The 15,728-nt window shown below is 38.9% G+C and overlaps 1 protein-coding gene and 1 pseudogene across 1 annotated transcript; one reads left to right on the plus strand and one right to left on the minus strand.

Moving 5' to 3' along the window:
• Window positions 1-5,421: 5,421 nt before the first annotated feature.
• On the minus strand, window positions 5,422-5,787 carry LOC137947602 (uncharacterized mitochondrial protein AtMg00810-like). The gene has a single exon (XM_068793409.1). It carries the CDS (start codon window positions 5,785-5,787, stop codon window positions 5,422-5,424), a length of 366 nt encoding a protein of 121 aa, XP_068649510.1.
• A 5,020-nt stretch (window positions 5,788-10,807) lies between these two features.
• On the plus strand, window positions 10,808-12,129 carry LOC137947603 (uncharacterized; annotated as a pseudogene).
• Window positions 12,130-15,728: the final 3,599 nt, after the last annotated feature.

Genomic DNA, 15,728 nt, shown 5'->3' on the forward strand with positions numbered 1-15,728 from the left:
GAAGGAAGCCGAAGCTCCGTTGCCGCTACCGAAGAAGAAATGTATTTTTTTTTTTTTTTTTGAAACTTAGGAACTACTGTTCCTTTATTTTTCTGTCGACCGGACCGACCTAGATCGGCGGGTCAATCGAATCGGACCGAACTGGACCAGACCAAAATTGAACCAGACCAGATCGTACAGAACCGGACTAGATCGAACTGAACCGAACCAGACCAGATTAGACAAGACCAGACCAAAATTCCAGATCGATGGCCACCATTACAGGCGCATCCACTGAACTTATCCCATCACCACAGATTATAGTCCACCAAGACAATTCTGCATTTTCAACTGGAATTATCCTCGATGAGACCAATTATTCATTATGGTCCCAACTCATGGAGATGCGAATTGGCGCACGCAACAAAGCTGGATAACTCACTGGCGAAACAAAAAAACCAGCATCTGGCGATGCCAATCTTGGAGCATGGATTACTGAAAATCAAAGAGTCAAAAGTTGGCTTATTGACTCCATAAGTCCATTGCTCATGCAACGATTTATTCGCCACTCCACTGCCAAGGAGATATGGGAAGCATTATAAAAAACGTTCTATGATGGATCAAATGAAACTTGTATATTTGAGCTGAACCAGAGATCTTTTTCTACCAAACAAAATGGTAGACCATTATCCACGTACTACAATGAACTGGTTGCTATTTTCCAAGAGATTGATCATAGAACTATATCTCAGGAAGGAACAGTCGAAGGGCTAATCCAGTTGCACTCTGCAATGGCTAGGCTTCGGGTTCATATTTTTCTCAATGGGCTTGACTCCAAGTTTGATCAAGTTCGTGGAGAAATTTTGCGAAAAGACCCCATACTTGATTTGGAGAGTACATATGCATTTGTCAGATGCGAATATCAACAGAGACAGACAATGGGGAGCTATCGTTCAGTCTCAGAGAACTCGACAAGGATCATCAAGCAGTCGGAACCCTCAATCCTCTGGCAAAGGTAACAACCGTGTATGTACTCACTGCAGAGAAAAAGGACATTCACAACAACGGTGTTATGAGATTATTAGCTATCCGGAGTGGTGGGATTTTTCAAAAAAATCCCGTAAAAAGATTGTTGGGAAAGCTATGGTGACATCCATGGAAGATAATCAGGAGCTACCTACTGCAAATGTTACCCATCCAGGTATTCTCGATAATGCATTAGTATTTTTTTGTACATTCTAAGAATAGACCTTGGATTATTGATACAGGTGCATTCGATCACATGACAAGGGATCCCAGTCAGTTACAATTTATCCTACCTTCTTCACAATCTGTTATTTCAACAACCAATGGTAGTACCTTTCCTATTACTGGGGAAGGATCTGTTATATTATCCAATAATCTTACATTAGACATTGTCCTTGTGGTTCCCTCTCTTGAATATAACCTTTTGTCTGTTAGCCAAATTACTTCCACTCTTGCTTGCACTGTAACTTTTTGGCCCTCATTTTGTGTCTTTCAGAACATTCTAACTCGGAAGATTCTTGGTTATGGTGTTAGACGGGGCAAACTCTACTATTGCGAGTTGATAGAGAACGGGGGATCGAAAATAATTCAGACAAATCAAGCTAGCAGTGAAGATAATGCTCAAATAACTGTATGGTTATGGCACCGACGATTAGGCCACCTTTCCTTTGGTTATCTTAAGAAATTGCGACCTCAATTTTTTTCAGGTTTGAATGATGTGCATTTTCATTGTGACACGTGAATTGGCTAAGAGCCACCGTATTGCTTATTTATCGAGTTTGAATAAAAGTTTCGAACCTTTTGAGGTTATTCATTCCGATGTTTGGGGTCCAGCCAAGGTTCCCTCTATTTCTAGAGCTCGTTAATTTGTGACATTTATTGATGAATGCACTAGAATGACTTGGGTATCTCTGCTTTTACAAAAGAGTGATGTGTGTCTAGCATTTCAGAAATTCCATGCAATGATACATACTCAATACCAAAAGCAGATTTGTGTTTTGCAATCTGACAATGGTACTGAGTTTGTTAATGCTTCTCTCAAAAATTTTCTGACCACTCATGGAATTCGTCATCAGATTCTTGCACCTATACCCCCCAAAAGAATGGATTGGCAAAAAGAAAGAATAGACAACTTTTGGAAGTAGTGCGTGCCTCTCTCTTTGGCATGAACATGTCTCAATTCTATTGGGGGCGAAACTGTCACATTTGCTGCCTACCTCATCAATCGAACACCTTCTAGAGTACTTGATTTTCAAACTCCTCTATGCAAGCTGCAATCCCTAATTTCAATTCCCCATCTTTTGAGTCTTGAACCCCGAATTTTTGGGTGTACCGCTTATGTTCATATCCCAAAGATCTTGCAAAATAAACTTGATCCATGTGCCAAGCGATGTGTATTTGTTGGCTACTCTGAATTTCAAAAAGGATATCGGTGTTATGATCCACACACCAACAAGCTCCATGTGACTCTAGATGTCTCATTCCATGAATCAGTACCTTATTATTCAGGGGGGGGAGTTTCTTGGACATCTCTTCAGTGGGAGAGTTCAAATGAAGAGAATGTTCCACAAGAAACTAACGGAGGTGCTGAGTTTATTTAGTTAGAAGCGATGAATGAATTTTTCAAGTGTCATGATGTGCAACAAGACTGTGATTAAGTAATTTCTCCTGAAGAACCCCCAGAGTTGCCCCCGTCTGCACCAACAACTAAAGAATCAACCTGGAATGTTCCTCCTCAGGTAAATACGAATCTTGTGTTTGATGAGTCTAATGAAACATGTCTTCCTACAGAAAACATACCCCCTAGATATCCACAAAGATTGAATTGGGGAGTTCCAAAAAAATAGTATGAACCTGATCTTGAAGCCAAAACCAAATACTCAATCAATAATTGTGTCCTCCCATAGGTTGACTAAATCGTATGCATTTACTGTTGATCAATTATCCAGGGTTTCTATTCCTAGTAATGTGCATGATGCATTAACTGATCCAAAATGGAAAAAAGCGATGAACAAAGAGATGGAGGCTCTACAAAAAAATGCCACTTAGGAACTTATTCCCCAACCTAAAGGAGTAAAAACAATTGGATGTCGATGAATGTTCACATTGAAACTCAAACCGGATGGAAGTATTGACAGATATAAAGCTCGGCTAGTTGCAAAGGGATCTACGCAAATGTATGGGATAGACTATCAGGATACTTTTGCACCAATAGCTAAGATCAATACAATTCATATTCTTATATCTATAGCAGCAAATCGAGACTGGCCTCCACAATAATTTGACATTAAAAATGTCTTCCTCACTGGAGACATAGAAGAAGAAGTCTACATGAAGCTACCACTTGGCGTAAAAAGTGGTTCTTTGTGTCACGGTGAAGTCTGTAAATTGAAGAAGTCATTGTATGGGCTGAAACAGTCACCTATGGTTTGGGAGATTCTCGGCTACAATGAAGGAGTTTGGCTATAAAGAAAGTAACTCAGATCATACTTTGTTCATAAAACACAAAAAAGGAAACATAACAGCTTTAATTGTATATGTTGATGATATGGTCGTGACAGGAGATGACCTAGGTGAAATGCAACCTTTACAGGAGTATTTAGCCACTAAATTCGAAATGAAGGATCTCGGACAACTTAAATATTTTTTGGGAATTGAGGTTGCAAAATCAAAACATAGTCTTCCTTTCACAGCAAAAATATGTGTTGGATCTTCTAGCCGAAATCGGAATGCTTGACTGTAAACCAATAGAGACGCTGATGGAAATGCATCATAAACTCGGAATTCTTCTAGATCAAATCCCAGGAGACAAAGGGCGTTATCAGCGATTAGATGGAAGATTAATCTACATATCACACACAAGGCCCGATGTAGCATATGCAGTAAGTGTTGTGAGTCAGTTCATGCATGCACCAAGTGAAGAACATATGGAAGTAGTCTATTGGATCTTGAGATACTTAAAGAGTGTTCCAGGAAAAGGTTTGTTATTCTCAAAAAATGGTATCTCTAGTATTGAAGGATATACAGATTCTGATTGGGCAGGTGATCAGACAACCAGAAGATCCACGTCGGGTTACTTTACTTTCGTGGAAGGGAATCTGGTCACTTGGAAAAGCAAAAAACAGAAGGTAGTATCACGATCAAGTGCTGATGCTGAATTTCGAGGCATGACTTATGGTGTATGCGAGTTGTTAAGGATAAAGAATATACTGAGGGATTTAGGGATTGAATACTCCAAACTGATGAATCTCCACTGTGATAACAAGGCAGCCATCGCCATTGCACAGAATCCGGTTGAACATGATCGCACTAAACATGTTGAAGTTGATCGTCATTTCATCAAGGAGAACCTCGATGCAAAAATCATACAATTCCCTTTCATTCAATTTGAGAGTCAGTTGGCTGATATGCTCACGAAGGCAGTATCAGGGAAAGCATTTCATGGTATAATTGACAAGTTGGGCATGACCGATATCTATGCACTAACTTGAGGGGAAGTGTTTGCGAGCCTGTAATGAGCTGGTTGTAAATTGATTAACGTGATTGTAGGAAACAGATTGTTTCCTTGATCTTGTAATTTATTCCTTGATTTTAGGATCTAAATTGATCCTAAAATCAATATGTAATGTATTATAAATTGCCTCCTAAACGGAGAAGAATACATCATCGAAAAATCATTCTTTGAATCTCTGTTATTGTTTTTCGGTTCTCTCTGTTTCACAAAAGAGAGGGCGTGGAATACTTTTTGTGAAAATGTCGACAACTTGCAAGTGAGATGGAACATACTATGTGTGAAGTTTGTTAGCAACAACAAGTTCTCAAAGGAGATAATAATCTAATTCAACATGCTTGGCTCGTTTGTGAGAAACTGGATTGGAGCTCATGAAAATTGCACTTTGTTGTAATATAAGAGAACAAGTCATTGTGGAATAGGAACGTGTAGATCGCAAAGGAGATGCAGTGTGTGCTAGAGCACGATACTCATATTCACACCTGGAATGTGATAGTGTAGGTGTTAAGTTGTAGAGTCTAATTAACGCCCTAAGTTGAGTTGGTACGCAGATTAATGTTTGCATTAAAGTCACCGTGGGGGTTGGAAGGGGGGTAGGGATCTCCTGCTAGGTCCACGATATATTAATTGTTGTTTCATTAATTTTACTCTTGTATCGTGGTTGCCCTAGTTTCCTCTTTATATTTGGGGCATCGCTATTAGGTTTGATCATCCGAGGAGCATCAATTGCGGCCAAGAGAGGTTAGAGAAAAACAACACCTATAAGTGTGTGCGATCTCTCTTGTAAACTATTTCATGTTCACAATAGATTACTGCAGTGGCAATAGACAAGACGTAGTCTCACCTTGAGGCGCACCTGTATAAATCTTGTTGTGTTTTTTCGTGTTCATTTGGAATTAGGGCGTTTAATTCTTAGCACTCCAAGAAATCAAATTATCTCCAAGAAAAATGGAGTAACCAAAGGTGGAGCGATGAGTGTCAGGATAGCCTGCCCAGTCAGCATCAGAGTAAGCAACTAGAGCACCAGGAGTAGTAGATGGGCGAAAAGTAAGGCCAAAGTGAATGGTGCCTTTGACATAGTGAAGAATACATTTAACAGCAAGAAAATGATTTTCAATGGAAGCATGCAGGAATTGGCTAACAGAGTTGACCGTATGGGCTTTGTTAGGGCGAGTGATGGTCATGTATTGAAGGGAGCCAATGAGAGACCTATAAAGAGGGGGATCCAAAAATAGAGAACCATCAACAGACATATATTGGGAAATGACCATTGGCGTAGTAATAGGTTTGCTATCAAGTAGTTGTACTCGAGTAAGGACATCCCGTGCATATTAGAGCTGATTGATAAATAATCCATCGGTAATTGGTGAAGCCTCAAGGCCGAGAAAGTAACTAAGCTGACCCAAATCCTTAGTGGCAAACTCAAAATTGAGTTTACGAGTGAAGCTGGTTATAAGAGCCGCTTTGTTGCCAGTAATAATGATGTCATCAACGTAAAATGAGCAGATAAATAATGTCTGATTGCTTATGAAAGACAAACAGAGAAGTGTCAACACGATTGTAAGAGAAACCAAGTTGAGTGATAAAGGAGTTGAAGCATTGGAACTAGGCACGGGGAGTTTGCTTGAGACCATAAAGAGATTTTTGCAACTAACAAATGTGATGAGAAAAACGTGGGTCAATGTATCCAAGAGGTTAAACATTTTAAGTGAGAGTACATTTGAGGAACACATTCTTGATTTCAAGTTGGAAAAGAGACCATTTGTTGGTCACAACAATAGAGAGCACAACTCGGATAGTGGTAACCTTTACAATAGGGCTAAAGGTCTTAGTATAGTCAAGACCAGGTACCTGAGTGTAGCCCTTGGCCCTGAGGCATGCTTTGAGACACTCAATGTATCCATTAGGTAGATATTTGGTCTGAAACACCCATTTGGAAGCCACAATGTTGGTGTTGGCAGGTCAAGGAAATAATCCAGGTCCGATTATTCTATATAGCTTGAATTTCCTCATCCATGGCAGCAAACCAAGCAGGATTCTTAGTGGCATATTTGAATCCTTTAGGCACAATAGAGATAAGGAGAGGAGAGAGAAGTCCACAGGATCTCATGATACCGAGGTTAGTCGGATTGAGAGGTTTGAAAATACCAGCTTTAGCTCGTGTAAACATAGAATGCGAACCCAATGGTAGTGTAGAAGTAGGAGCATGAGGAGTAATTCGTGTCTCAGTAGGTTATGGACTGAAAGCCTAGTGCGGCGAGGAAGGACCTGCAAAAGAATCAGTGGCCTTCGTGGACTCATTGATCGGATAGTACAAATAGAACATGGGGTAAATTTGGATTAAGTAATGTCCAAAGAATGGTGTATAGAGGAAGGAGGGGTTTCTGTATGGAGAAGACTTGGTTCCAGAATAGGTAGAAAAATGAAGAGAGGAAGGAGGTTGAGCCTGAGATGTTTTTATGAAAGGAAAGTTATGCTAACCAAATTGAGCATGGTAGGTGATGTAGATCCGAGAGGTGATGGGATCAAAGCAGTGAAACCCTTTATAAGAGGGATTATAACCCAAAAAAATACAGGGAATATTGGGTGGTGAAAATTTTTTAGATATATAATCACTTAAGCAAGGATAAACATGACAACCAAAGGGATTAAAATTTTTTTAATTCGGAAATGAACCATATAAAAGTTCAAATGGTGATTTACCTCCAAGAAGTTATGTACGTAGACGGTTGATAATGTAAGCTACAGTGTTGAAGGCTTCAACCTAGAAATGAGGAGAGATGAGAGTGAAAAAAAAAGTGTCTGACCAGTCTCAGTCACATGACGGTGTTTACATTCAACACGTCGATTTTGGACAAGTGTATATGGACATGAAAGTTGATGATGAATACCAAAGGTACGAAGATGAGTTTGGAAGCATGTGCTAGTAAATTTTCCCTTGCCATGACTTTGGAAAATTTTAATTCGGGCCAAATAATGATTTTCCACAAGTTTTTGAAATTGTTTAAAAATATCATAAAAATTGGATTTAAATTTCAAAGGATAAAGCCAAGTGAAATGTGAAAAATCATCATTGAAGATAATATAACAATCAAATCCTAAATGAGATTTGACATGAAAAGGATCCCATATGTCACAATGAATAAAATCTAACACATGAGAAGACCTATGTTCATGACGTGGATAAGGCAAACGATGATTTTTCGCAAGTTGACATGGACTACATAATAATGGAGAGGTCAACAAAGATGTAAGATAAAGATGTCCTTGTATATGTAAAGAAGAAATAACAGAATGCTTTACATGTCCAAGGTGAGAGAATACCAGTACATGAGAAAGGTAACGAGGTACCATTTCCCACAATTACAGAGTCCTTACCTGTGTACGGAGTGGACTAATCCAAGATGGATGGGTAATTGGACATATGAGTAGAAGCCTAGTGTCCAAGAACTAGTCAGAGGGCACAAATCCATTGAGTGAGCATGATCCAATGAAAGCCACAACAAGATAGGTGTGAGACTCATTGGATTCACTACGAGCATAATGCTGGTTGCAACGATTAGATTAGTGACCGTCAAGACGACATATTTGGTAGCTAGGAGGGCGATGGCCTTCACCAAAATGATTTCGGCCTTGGTTGACATAATGGTGGCCAGAACCATTGGTGCTACCATGGGTGCAACTAGAGCCACGACAGGTCGACCAGTTCGAACCACGGGATGCGTTAGTGAAAGCAGTAGCAAGAGAAAAAGAGCTCTCAAGAAATTTCTAGAAGATCTCAAAGGTCTCGCCTCTGGAGACGAGGTCAGCGAAACAGGTGAGAGGTGTGTGTGACGAAAAAGGTGAAAAATTTGGCGCCGAGTCCATAGAGAAACCAATGGAGTTTGTCGATGTTGTCGACAAGTATGTCAATAGCGTGATGTTGAAAGCAATAATAGATAGATTGTCGTGCTTCACCTGCTGGAGGTTGTCTTTGAGATGGATTTCTCGAGCCTTTGACCGATGACTGAAGGCATTTTCCAATGTGAGCCAGACCTCACATGCAGTGGAGAGGCCAACGGCTTTAGCCATTGCCTCCTCGGTGAGGGAGGAAAGGAGGTGGTTGAGAAGGCATTAATCCATTGCTCTCCATGTAAAATATTTGGTAGTAGGGGTGGTAGAATTCATGGCAGTAAACTGAGGTGGTGGCACGAGGGTTCCATTCACATAGCCAAGGAGATTTTGACTCTCAAGAAGAGGAAGAAGTTGGTTTTTTAAGATGAGGTAAGTTGTGGAGGAGAGTTTAATGGTAATCATGTGGATTAGGGTATGAAATGGGATAAGATGAGAAAAGGATTCAACGGCCATTGAGGTTTGACCCTAGAGATATTTTGTGTTTCGAACCTTTGAAAAGGGAGATGAGGGAGTTGGTCATAAACTTTGAAAAGACGCGATTTTTTTTAAAATCTCTATGAATCGAGCTGGGAACAAGATTGAACCACAGGCTGATGCTAACTCGGGCTCCCTTGCCTGGGTTAGACAAAGGATCGACTCAAGGAGGAATTAGCCCTCGGGCTCGAAGGAAAAAAATCATGGCAAGTGAAATCGGGGAATGCCAGTGGTCTCTCGGGAGAGGAAGCAGCATCGGGAGATGCGATGGGGATGTAAGTGACGGAGAAAGGTTGAACACCAAGGGTGGTCGTGTCGGGATGGATTTTGAGGGGCGAAAACTATGTCAGTGTCGGGGCCAAGAGCCAATGTGTAGAGGTGGGGAGCAGCGGAAGCTGAACAAAATTCGACGGACGAGACAGTGGATTGTTCTGAAAAATCTTGTCATTCTTGCTCGGGGAATCTTCTCCCTGAAAAAAATGGCTATCAGATAGATAGGGGATCGATGGGCTTTGAGACCATGTAAGATTTTATTAGAAATCTCTTTATTCACCACGAATTATAACAAAGTTTACATTGGAATTTATTCATAAATTTTACAACTATTTATTAGGTTTTTCTCCTCTCGGCTAACCGGTTTTCTGCCTCTGATTCTAGTAATGGAAGCCCAATCTTCAAGATTCTGTTACGGCGGCATGTTCACAACTTGGAGGTTGAGACATTTTTTTGTAAATATGTGAGGATCAAATGGCCGTTGTTGCATGAATTCAAATGATTAAAGCCATGTAACTTTTAATTGATGAACATAATGTGTGGATTTGGATAATTAATGTCATAAAAGGTTTTAAATATATGCGGTTCAACAAATGCAACTCAATCAAATGAAATATTTGAAACTAAGTTTGAAGATTCCTCATTAGACTATCGCAAATGGTTAACAATTAAGGCTTATCAACTCCAACTTAAATTAACAAGGATTTAGAAATTAGAGTTCTATATTACTTTGCTCGTGCAAAAAAGCTCAATCATGGTATGGATTTGAAAATAAGAGCATCGATCAATTTGGAACCATAATTAGCTTTCAACAAAATGTTCAATTTGGTTCCATAATTAGCGTTGAAACTTATTGCAACCTACTACTATTTTGTCATAGTTTTTAGTTGAACGAGTCTTTAGTTTGTTTTTATCTTCAACTGATTATGTTAATCTATAAATAGAATGAATCATGTGATTAGAGTCTGTAACAGAATAAAATTGTGTGATTGAGGAAATCATTGAGATTGTAGAAATCTAGGCGTGATTGTAGATGTGTGGTTACAGTCTCGAGATTTGTAAAAACAACTGTATAAATATCCATCGTCTGATTCAATTGAATCAAGAATTTGAAAAATACTTTTCTTCCAGTTTTACATGGCATCAGAGCATGCCCTCTGCCCTGTCTCAGTCAATCTCGCTCCCTCATCCTACCAAGAGGTTGAGCAATTATAGTTTCTTTTTTCCCTACCTGTCGCTTGCCTCTCTCAAATTTTTTGCTGAACCCTTCCTTGCCATTCGCCATCGATTCACCATCATTCGCAGAGCCCTTCCTCACCGTTCACCATTTTCCGTTCGCCACTGGTTTCTCTCACTCTGCTCGAAAGCGAGAGGCGAAGAGAAACACGATTTAAAGCACCAAGCTGTTGTGATGCGTTGATTTAAATCAACGTGTTCCCAGACTTAGCTGGGCCGAGCCAAACCAAGCTAGACCAGTTGAGTCTACTCATCCATTCCGCTGCTGCCTAGCTGCATTCTTTTTTTCATTGAGTTAACTCAGATCTAGTCAACTCGGACCCCTTTTTTTCTGCCTTCCCACGCTGTTCGGAAGCCAGTGACGCTCAGAGAACATAATTTTTTGCCTTCTATTTATTGTCATTTTTCATCATTATGACGAATGAGCGATCTTCGAATGGAGGTAAGCTTGTTGCTGCCTATCCATATTTTATTCCCCGTTCTAAACATCCATGGCTCGTGCTTGTTTCTAAACCTCTCAATGGGGATAATTATTCGACATGGTGTAGAGCCATGATGATTTCTTTGAATGCCAAATCCAAGCTATGATTCATAGATGTGACCAACTCAATGTTGTCTACCAAAGCCAAACAAGATGAGTATTCTTCATGGAGAAAATGCAATGATATGATCCTCTCTTGAATTCTCAATTCACTCACACTAGGTCTTGCAGATAGTGTCATTTTCTTGACCACCACCTAGAAGGTATGGGAAGACCTTCGGGATCATTTTTCTCAAAGCAATGTCCTTCATATTTTTCAGATTGAGAAAGACATTGTTTGTCTTACTTAAGATCATATGACTATTGCGGCTTACTACACAAAGCTTAAAAGAATATGGGATGAACTAGGATCCTATAATGACACTGTTTGTTCTTGTGAGACAAACCATAAGAGACGTAGATTGATGCGATTTCTCATGGGATTCAATGAGTGTTATAGTGCAATTTGGGGACAAATTCTATTGATGAATCCACTACCTGATGTTGGAAAAGCCTACTCCTCCATTGTCCAAGAAGAGAAACAGCGAAGTAATGATAAAGAACTTAGCCATGGTTGTTCAAAGGACCAAACCGGTGGCTTTAGTTGTTCGACATGGATAAGGTTCTTCTCTTTCCAACACTTCTAATCGAAAACCTTTGCACTGCTCTTATTGTGACCGTGACCAACATGTTCAAGAAACATGCTAGAAGCTAAATGGGTAGCATCAAACATGCCTAATCAAGGAGGTGCCCATTCCAAACACAACAAAAATCGCCAGTCTTCCATCAACAATGTCAAGGAAGGTCAAATAATGCAGAAAGTGTCGTCGATAACAAATGGGCTCTCTATTTTTCAAACCCAGCAAATCTTATCTATCATGTAAGGAAAAGGGACAACACAATCCAACAATCCTAAAGCTAATATTGCTACTACTTCCTCAAGTTTATTACAAACATTGTTGTGACTCAATCAATTAATTATCGACAGTGGTGCAATAGACCATATTTCTTCATCTCCAACTTGACTTGTCAACAATAGTAACAACACCCACTTGCCACTAGTTACTATGCCAAGCCAAGTGGAGAACATGCTCTGATTACTTCCATTGGGGATTTACCTTTGAAATCCATTGTTACTTTAAAAAATGTGTTTGGTGTGCCATCTTTTAAGGTGGATTTAATGTTTGAGTTAGCAAATATCTCAATTGTTCAATAAACTTTTATTCTCACTAGTGTATTAGCATCAGAGAAGCCAAAATTTCAAACTCCATATGCAGCAACCACTTCTTGTCGTTCATGTAGCCTTCAGGTCACCTTCTCCACTATTTTGGGGCATCACCGCTTGGGGTATTTGTCTTCTTCTAGATTAGATTTTATGGCAAGATATTGTTAAATTTCCTTTTTTAGTCTAATAATGCTTGTGATGTTTGTGCATTGCAAAACAAAGTAGACTTCCATATTAGTTCAATTTTTTTCTGTTAGACCTTTTGAATTAATTCATTGTGACATTTGGGGCCCTTATAAAACTATTTTCCTTTCTGGTGCGAAATATTTTTTGACTATTGTGGATGATTATTCTAGATTCACATGGGTATTTTTTATGCATCACAAAAGTGATACACAATTTTTACTTGTTAATTTTTTTCTCATTTGTCAAAACACAATTCCATGTTTCAATAGCAAACATTTGGGTTGATAATGGTGAAGAATTTTTTTCTATGCGAGATTTTTTTTAAAAACTATTTATCTACATTCTTGTGTCTATAGTCCCCAACAAAATGGGGTTGTAGAGCACAAGCACTGCCATATTCTTGAGTCAGCTCAAACTTTTCGTTTTCAAGCCTACCTTCCTTTATATTTTTGGGAAAAAATGTGTTTCAACTATTGTTCATATAACTAATCATTTGCCCACACCACTCCTTTTTAGCCAAACTCCTTTTGAAAGACTCTATGGCAAGCTTCCTTCTTATTTCCATCATCGAGTTTTTGGGTGTCTTGCATATGTTACTGATGTGCACGTCCCCATAAATTTGCTCCTCGAACCAAACGTTGTGTTTTTCTTGGCTATCCAGTTGGTCAGAAATCCTATAAGCTACATGATCTCACCACTCATTAAATGTTCACTAGTAGTGGTGTTGTTTTTCATGAAACTATTTTTCCTTATGAGTCAATTCCATCTATTTCTTCAAATTCAGCCCAAGTGATTCCTTTTTTTGTACCTGATCCTTCTCCACTAGTCTAAAACCCTTACCATCGACTCCAGTTTCTCCTCAACCATCATTTGCCAGTCCTCCTCCCGAACCAATTTTGCGTAGTTCACAATGATCTCATAACCCTCCATGACTTTATGTGACTTTGTTTGCAAGCAAGTGGCGTTGCCCAACCATTTGTCGCCTTTGTCATCAGGTCCACAATAAGGTACGCGCTATCCCCTTAGCAATTTTTTCTCTTATCATCACTACTCACCACAACATTGCTCCTTTAATGTTATTGTTAGTCAGTATATTGAGCCTACATCTTATACCGAAACAACTCCTCATTCCCATTGGCAAGAAGTAATGTAATCTGAATTGGTTGCTTTAGAAGCCAACCACACTTGGTCACTCACTTCTCTTCCCCTTGGTAAGAAACCTATTGGTTGTCACTGGGTTTATAAAATCAAACGACCCTCGGATGGTAGCATTGAGCGTTTCAAAGCTCGTTTGGCTGTAAAATGTTACACACACCTAGAAGGTATAGATTACCATGATATTTTTTCTCCCATTGCTAAAATGGTTATTGTTCATTGTTTATTGGCTTTAGCAACTGCCTAGAATTGGTCACTTCACCAACTAGATGTGAACAATACTTTTATTCATGGTGATCTCCATGAAGAAATTTATATGTTTCCACCTTCTGGTCTTCAGCTACAGGGGGAGAATCTCGTATGTCACCTTCACAAGTAGTTATATGGCCTAAAGTAAGCTTTCCAACAATGGTTTGCCAAGTTCTTTACAGTTATCCAAGATGTTGGATTTGTTCAATCCAAAGCAGATTACTCATTATTTACATGTCAAAAAGGCAATTTTTTTTCAGCTTTGTTGATATAAGTTGATGACATCCTTATTACTAGTAATGATATTAATGCCATATTAGCTCTCAAGAAATTTCTGCATAGTCATTTTCGAATCAAAGATTTGGGTAATTTGAAGTATTTTTTGGGCAAAGTTTCTCGGTAAAAAAATGAAATTTCCATCTCGCAACAAAAATATACGTTGGAAATTTTAAAAGATAGTGGATTCTTAGGTGTTAAACCTATGAACTTTCCAATGGAGCAAAACGTAAAACTTTTGGATTCAGGTGAATTGCTTAAAGACCATCTTAGTATAGGCAACTTGTTGGATAGATAATTTATTTGACTATTACCTGGTCGTATATCACATATTTGGTTCATGTGTTAAGCAGTTTCATGCATGCATCGAGTAAACTACACATGGAAGCTGCCTTGTGTGTGTTTGTGCTATTTGAAAAGAACCCATGATAAGGTTTTTTTTTTTCTTCTCAAAACTATTTATCTTTGTATGCTTTTTCCGATTCAGATTGGGCTAGTTGTCCAATATCTCGTAGATCTACTATGGGTTGTTGTGTTTTTCTAGGATCTCCTCTTATTTCATGACGGACAAAGAGGTAGAAAACCGTATTGCTCTCCTTGGCCGAACCCCAAATATAGAGCCATGACAGATACGTGTTGTGAATTATCTTAGCTACTCATTATTGACGGAGTTGAGAATATTACATTCGAAGCTAGCATTGCTATATCGTGAGAACAACTCCCTTACATATAATAGCCAATCCCGTTTTCTATGAAAAAAAATAGACATATAGAAATTGATTGTCATTTTAATCGTGACAAAAGACAAAATGGTTCGGTTGTAACCAAATATTTGTTTCAATAAATCAGCTTGCGGATGTATTCACCAAGCCATTGGGGGAAAAAAATTTTTCAACTATGATATGCAAGTAGGGAATTCTTGAAATTCATTCTCCAACTTGAGAGGGAATGTTAATCTATAAATAGAATAAATCTTGTGATTAGAGTCTGTAACAGAAAGAAATCGCGTGATTAAAGAAATTAGCGAGATTGTAGAAATCTATATACATCGTCAGATCAATTGAAAATATTTTAGAAAATACCTTTCATGAACTTTTACATATTCAGCAACACCTGTACTGTTTCAATTGAGTCTTTTTTAGGGATTCTTTTATTGTAGTTTGAGATATAAAATACTTTGACTCTGTTTTCATGGTAATTACTGTTTTCCATTAACGTAATAAAATCAATGGCTTTAGTCTCAACATTTTGTGTTCGGGGTTTGCTGTAATTGGAAAGGTCAAGAGGACCCATTTTGTCAAGCAATCCTGTCGGCTTCTGTTCAAGTAGCTCCGCTGCTCCAAAGTTCTTGATTACTCTGAAGCAACACAGAAACGCTTCAATGTCAGTATCAGCCCCCAAAGTTCCCATCAGGAAACTAATAATTCGCGTGGCTGAATCGCATTTTAAAAACTCAATTTCCTTTAGCCGCCACAAGCGATCCTTTTCCATTACTTCCATCGTTCCACATTCAGGGGAAAACTGCGGAGAAGCATTGAAATTTCACTGGACTTTCTGTGCAAGTTTGGCATCATCGAGAGTCAAGACTGAAAAAGAAAAACAAAAAAGCAAAGAGCATCATCGGTTAAGACTGGAAATCATAAAACGTTCAGTCGTGGTAGCTGCGGTTGTCCCTTCCACTGTTTCCCGGTGACTTGCTCTCCTTGGATAAGAATTTCTACACA

Source organism: Aristolochia californica, unplaced genomic scaffold (genome assembly GCF_029961685.1).
Source record: "Aristolochia californica isolate CCGP_79_NKW_82.1479 unplaced genomic scaffold, dmAriCali1.0.hap1 SCAF_13, whole genome shotgun sequence".
Lineage (NCBI taxonomy): Eukaryota > Viridiplantae > Streptophyta > Magnoliopsida > Piperales > Aristolochiaceae > Aristolochia > Aristolochia californica.

Excerpts from the sequence above, each read along its gene's own strand:
- LOC137947602 (XM_068793409.1), bottom strand. The coding sequence starts at position 5,787 with ATGGTCATTTCCCAATATATGTCTGTTGATGGTTCTCTATTTTTGGAT.